Source organism: Pan paniscus, chromosome 8, assembly GCF_029289425.2.
Source record: "Pan paniscus chromosome 8, NHGRI_mPanPan1-v2.0_pri, whole genome shotgun sequence".
Lineage (NCBI taxonomy): Eukaryota > Metazoa > Chordata > Mammalia > Primates > Hominidae > Pan > Pan paniscus.
This window is the reverse complement of record NC_073257.2, coordinates 59,983,067-59,989,760: the sequence shown is the minus strand read 5'-3', so window position 1 is coordinate 59,989,760 and position 6,694 is coordinate 59,983,067. Positions and strand designations below refer to the sequence as shown.

Below are 6,694 nucleotides of genomic sequence, written 5' to 3'. Positions count from 1 at the left end.
CACCTACTCCCCTGTCTACCAGATTGCGTGGTTCTCCCTGCTGATGAGTGTGGGCCAGGTGGCTGCCAGGTCGGTGTGAGCTAAGACCACCCCACAACAGACCAGTGACAGAGCTGGGATGCAGGGATGTGGGGAGCTCCCCACAGGCTGCAGTGTGTTGTGGAGCTCCAACAGAGCAGGCTGGGGGAACCCAGGGCTTCCTCCCCCAGCTCCAGCTCAATCAGGCCTGGGCTGGAGAGGGGGCATCCAGAATGCAGCCACCAAGCCAGCCTGGGGCACAGCATCCTCTTAACCCCTATAACTATCTTCTGAATGGGAGGCTCCAAGAGCTGCAGTGACTTGTTCCAGGTGACATTTGCAGGGAATCAGTGAGGGAGCTGAGATCCCAGCCTGTGTCCAGTTTGACTCATCACCACACTAAATTGCATGGGAGCCATATTCACTCGTGATCTCTAATGCTCAGCAATGCATCCCACCAACAGAGCAGGGAGGCTTGCTGGCAGGTTCCGATTCTGGAAGGAGCAGGCCTCTTCTGAGCCCTGATGTGGTCTCCACACTATCCCCATCTCCCCAGCCCCCACGGTTCACTGTGATCTTGTGCTGTCCTTTCTATATTTGGAGGACTACTTGGTCTTGTTTCCTGGATTCTTCACTCCTGTGGCCCAGGAGATGGAGCATATGTCACCCTGCCTGGAGATTCTTCTGAAGAGCCCTGGCAAGGAAATGAGAAAGTATCCTAATTAGGGGGCAATAACCCCCTGGAGAAGCACAGATTCTTTACAGTAGGCCGTGTCCTTCCCGCATGCCCTGTGTGTTTGTCAGATGTTTATAGAGCCTTCATTAACGGAAGGCTCCCTCAGATAAGACGTCGGAGCGCGGCATCGAGGACCAGATAAGCACAAGTGGAGGACAATCCAGCCCGGCAGCGGGTGAGAGTGGGTGCTGGCCAGGACGGTTCCTTCAGAGCAAACAGCAGGGAGATGCCGGCCCGCTCCTTCCCAGCTCCTCCCCGTGCCCGCTAACACAGCACGGCCGCCTGCAGTCTCCTCTCTGGGTGATTGCGCGGGCCTAAGATGTGTCCTGGGGCACTGTGGGTGGCCCTGCCCCTGCTGTCCCTGCTGGCTGGCTCCCTACAGGGGAAGCCACTGCAGAGCTGGGGACGAGGGTCTGCTGGGGGAAACGCCCACAGCCCACTGGGGGTGCCTGGAGGTGGGCTGCCTGAGCACACCTTCAACCTGAAGATGTTTCTGGAGAACGTGAAGGTGGATTTCTTGCGCAGCCTTAACCTGAGTGGGGTCCCTTCGCAGGACAAAACCAGGGTGGAGCCGCCGCAGTACATGATCGACCTGTACAACAGGTACACATCCGATAAGTCGACTACGCCAGCGTCCAACATTGTGCGGAGCTTCAGCATGGAAGGTAAGGTCTCCGCTTGCACCAAGCGCGTTGGGGTGGGACTCACAGGTCCACAGCTGCTTTCCCCAGGGTGGAGGCCACTGGCCATAGGAGGCTCTTCAAGCTTCCATTTAAATTAGTTACAATGAAATAAAATTAAAACTTATTTCTTTAGCCTCACCAGCTTCCTTTCAAATGCGTGGCTAATGGTTTCCCTATCAGGCAGTGCAGACTGAAGAACATTTCCATGGTTACTGAGAGTTCTACTCAGCACTTCTGCTCTGAAGGATTCATCTTCCCCAAGCTGTGTGCCACATTTCACACAGCAGGTGCACAGGGATGCCAGCTCCCTTTTTTCCACCCCTTCTCTTTACTCTCCTTTTCTTTCCGTCTCTCCCCTCTGATTCACTTCTCTTCCTTTCCCCCTTCCCTTCCTGTCCCCTTCCTACTTCAGAACAGAACAGACAACCTATTTCACCTCCAACTAACTGGGATATTTTTAAACTTTCAAAGCACATCTATTCCTTTCTTGTGAAACGGTTTTAAAAATCAGATAAAATTCTTTGACAGAGAAGTGTTGGCAGAGAACCTAATTGTTTTTAAATAGAAATATGTCTGATTTAGAAGGACTAGAAGATAACAAACACGGACCTAGGACCTATGTCGTAACTCAGACAAGCTCACATGATGCAGGGGAAATAAGTTTCTGAAGAGCGAAACTGTTCAGTCAAAGCTTGCAGCCACCAAGGGTACCCACCCATGTCACCTAGGAAGTGTTAAGCCTGCACACCTAGGAAGTGTTAAACCTGTCTGCCTGCACAGCTGGCTTTTCCTGCTGCTGCTGTCTCCCTCTGAATGTCCAGGAGCACAGAGCCTCTCCCTTCCTGGGTCTGAGACTTGCAAATGGCTAAGGGGCCTGGCTCCATACCACACCCAGGCCAGACCTAACTGGTCTGCAGAGGCAGGACTGGCACTTCAAAACCTGCCAGCTAGGTTTCCCTATAGCACAGGGTCTCCACACATGTGGGTACATAGCAAGTGCTGAAAAAATGCAACCTCTTTTCCCTGTCTGTGAACCAGCCATGGTATAGCAGGAGCGTGCTAATGACAAAGTGTCAGCCCAGGATAAATGGGATACCGAGATAACTATGTGGCTAAAAGCCAAGCCCCATTTTTGCTTGACATGACAAAGCAATTGAAGCTAATAGATTTTGTTCCTGAAACACTAAAACCAATTATCCACTTGTGCTTTGTTTGGAAATTACAATTTCAAACGATTTATACACTGTTTAGAGGCTGATATTTTTGATATTGTCTTAATATTGGGGTTTCACTGTCCCCACCCAGGATCTCTCCTTTAAATTCATACACTCAGGATCTTCACTCAGGATCTGACAGTGAGTTTTTTTGTTTTCTTTATGTACTCAATAGCTGTGTGCTAGTAAGTCCCGGAATACTTAACTAGCTGTATGCATTTTGGCAATTAACTGCCTTGAATCCCAGTCTCCACATCTGCAAATGTGGAATAATAATTAGATCCTCCCAGGGTAAGTGAGAGGATTAAGGTGAAATGTATTCTGCAAAGCTCCCAGTGTAATGCCTGGCACATAGTAGATGCTCGATAAACAGTAGGAACTCTCAATCCCAACTGGAGGCATCTCCTTTGGAAGATCTTAAGTGTACCTTTCAAAATACTCTTATACCTTAAGGGCTTGGGTGAAACCAAATAGAGATAATACAGACCAAAATTGTTATCCCAGATGCTCTTCTGTCTAAACCCTGAGACTCAGCTTCAGTGTCATGGAAACAGACCCTCCAGCAGATGCCCACCACGTGTGTTTGCATTTCAGATGCCATCTCCATAACTGCCACAGAGGACTTCCCCTTCCAGAAGCACATCTTGCTCTTCAACATCTCCATTCCTAGGCACGAGCAGATCACCAGAGCTGAGCTCCGACTCTATGTCTCCTGTCAAAATCACGTGGACCCCTCTCATGACCTGAAAGGAAGCGTGGTCATTTATGATGTTCTGGATGGAACAGATGCCTGGGATAGTGCTACAGAGACCAAGACCTTCCTGGTGTCCCAGGACATTCAGGATGAGGGCTGGGAGACCTTGGAAGTGTCCAGCGCCGTGAAGCGCTGGGTCCGGTCCGACTCCATCAAGAGCAAAAATAAGCTGGAAGTGACTGTGGAGAGCCACAGGAAGGGCTGCGACACACTGGACATCAGTGTCCCCCCAGGTTCCAGAAACCTGCCCTTCTTTGTCGTCTTCTCCAATGACCACAGCAGTGGGACCAAGGAGACCAGGCTGGAGCTGAGGGAGATGATCAGCCATGAACAAGAGAGTGTGCTCAAGAAGCTGTCCAAGGACGGCTCCACAGAGGCAGGTGAGAGCAGTCACGAGGAGGACACGGATGGCCACGTGGCTGCGGGGTCGACTTTAGCCAGGCGGAAAAGGAGTGCCGGGGCTGGCAGCCACTGTCAAAAGACCTCCCTGCGGGTAAACTTCGAGGACATCGGCTGGGACAGCTGGATCATCGCACCCAAGGAGTATGAAGCCTACGAGTGTAAGGGTGGCTGCTTCTTCCCCTTGGCTGACGATGTGACGCCGACGAAACACGCTATCGTGCAGACCCTGGTGCATCTCAAGTTCCCCACAAAGGTGGGCAAGGCCTGCTGTGTGCCCACCAAACTGAGCCCCATCTCCGTCCTCTACAAGGATGACATGGGGGTGCCCACCCTCAAGTACCATTACGAGGGCATGAGCGTGGCAGAGTGTGGGTGCAGGTAGTATCTGCCTGCGGGGCTGGGGAGGCAGGCCAAAGGGGCTCCACATGAGAGGTCCTGCATGCCCCTGGGCACAACAAGGACTGATTCAATCTGCATGCCAGCCTGGAGGAGGAAAGGGAGCCTGCTCTCCCTCCCCACACCCCACCCAAAGCATACACCACTGAGCTCAACTGCCAGGGAAGGCTAAGGAAATGGGGATTTGAGCACAACGGGAAAGCCTGGGAGGGTTGTTGGGATGCAAGGAGGTGATGAAAAGGAGACAGGGGGAAAAATAATCCATAGTCAGCAGAAAACAACAGCAGTGAGCCAGAGGAGCACAGGCAGGCAGGTTACTGCAGAGATTGATGGAAGTTAGAGAGGTGGAGGAGGCCAGCTCACTCCAAAACCCTTGGGGAGTAGAGGGAAGGAGCAGGCCACGTGTCACACCCATCATTGCACGTTATTTCCCACAACCCAGTTAGAGGGGCATGGCTTCCAATTTAGAGACACAAAACGCAGGCAGATCAAGTAGCATTGGTCAATGGCATGATTCCAACTCAGATTTGTGGGACACCAAAGCCCAGGATCTTCCCAAGTGCCCCGCTGCAGTTTAGCAGGTCCTCTCCAGCTAAAGAGCAGTGAGACATTGGGAGCCCAGGAGTGTTGAGGCCAGGCCAGGCTGAGGCCCATCAGTCACAGGTGTGACTGGGCTGCTTGTCACATACAGGGCGTGGTCTGGCCACTGTTGCCAGTGCTCACTCAGCGGCCAAATGCTTTTTAATATGACCCCTGAGGCACTGAAAAATAACCCCAGGCCAACTGCAGGATAGAGAGAGAGGTCAGGACAGCAGCCCTGTGGGCTGCATGATACACTGTGGCTGGAGTTATTGTGACCCCCTGGTGCAGTGCTCCCACGGCCAGTGGTGCACACAGGGCCATTCACTGTCCATACACTGAAACCATGTGACCATTTGAGAGGGCCAGGCACACTTTCCCCTGAGGGATGGGGCAGCCTGTGGCCAGCACCTCTGCAGTTACTCAGCATAGCCAGCTCACCAGCATGCCATGCCCAGGGTGCCCCCCAGTGACAACCTCATGGGAGACGGCCTGGATTTGAATTTGTTGGAATTAAATGTGCTCTGGCTTTGGTCTTTGAAACATACCTATTTTTATTCCTTGGTGACATGTCCTTAAGTGACAAGACTCCAGCCTTCCTGGGCGAGGCCTCTCCAGCCTTGGAAGAGCTGCAGTCCTTATCGGCGATCACTGGCTCTGCCTGCATTTGCCGGCTCTCTTGAGTCACGTGCATCCCAGCACCCCGCCTGGGCTCGGACTGTGGGACCAGACTCAGCCTCCCCGAACACAAGGGAAGATAAGGCTTCCATTTGCTCTGTGTTTCACCCTCTCCTCTGTCTCTCCAGGCCACACATGGAACGGGGCGGTATGAGGAAGAGTCTGAAAGTGGTGAAGAGTGCACCTATGGCCCTCTGACCTCTGGCCAGAGCAGGGCCTAGGGGAGGCTTAGAGAGGCCGGGGCCTCTCCCCGTGGTTGAAGCTCCCATTTATTTAAGAAAAAGTGGGGGGTGGGGAAAACGTTATGTTAAATGTTTACATGGAACCAATGAACAACTTTAACACACAAATACAACGAAACATTCTTGTTTAATTACTGGCGTTATAGAAAATATGAATTCCTGCTACATGCCGGGCAGTGTGGGGTTACAATGCTATTCCAAGTTGGGTGTTGAGCATCTTCTTTCAGTCCTGGTGGTGTGCTTCTGTGCCTGCTTGAAAATTTCACTCGGAAATAAAGTCAAATGTCTAATTTGCAGCCCCTCCTGAATGTGAGACCCAATCTGGAGGACCCTATAGACTCATACCCTGCCTACCCCACCCTCCAGACCCCACTGCCTTGGGCCTCCCCTTCCTAAGGAGGCAGAGGGGAGGGGCAGGCAGCAATCTCAGGGCTGGGTGGATGCAGGTGGGTGGTGTCTGCACACTGGGGTGAGTGATGTGGTGTGTGCACACTGGGGTGAGTGATGTGTGTGCACACTGGGGTGAGTAATGTGTGTGCACACTGGAGTGAGTGATGTGTGTGCACACTGTGGTGATGTGTGTGCATACTGGGGTGAGTGATGTTGTGTGTGCACCCTGGGGTGAGTGATGTGTGAGCACACTGGGGTGAGTGATGCGGTTTGTGCACCCTGGGGTGAGTGATGTGGTGTGTGCACATTGGGGTGAGTGATGTGTGTGCACACTGGAGTGAGTGATGTCTGTGCACACTGCAGTGAGTGATGTGGTGTGTGCACACTGGGGTGAGTAATGTGTGTGCACACTGAGGTGAGTGATGTGGTGTGTGCACACTGGGGTGAGTGATGTGGTGTGTGTACATTGGGGTGAGTGACGCACACTGGGGTGACGCGTTGGGGTGAGTGTGCACACTGGGGTGAGTGATGCAGTGTGTGCACACTGGGGTAATATATATGCACGCTGCAGTGAGTGATGTGTGTGCGCACTGGGGTGAGTG

General features: G+C 52.6%; 1 protein-coding gene across 1 annotated transcript; it reads left to right on the top strand.

The window, feature by feature from the left end:
• The first annotated feature begins 858 nt into the window (after window positions 1–858).
• GDF2 (growth differentiation factor 2) lies at window positions 859–5,992 on the top strand. Its single transcript, XM_003809048.7, has 2 exons — window positions 859–1,419; window positions 3,246–5,992. The coding sequence occupies exons 1-2, from the start codon at window positions 1,074–1,076 to the stop codon at window positions 4,187–4,189; spliced, it is 1,290 nt and encodes a 429-aa protein (XP_003809096.1). The 5' UTR covers window positions 859–1,073; the 3' UTR covers window positions 4,190–5,992.
• The last annotated feature ends 702 nt before the right edge of the window (window positions 5,993–6,694 follow it).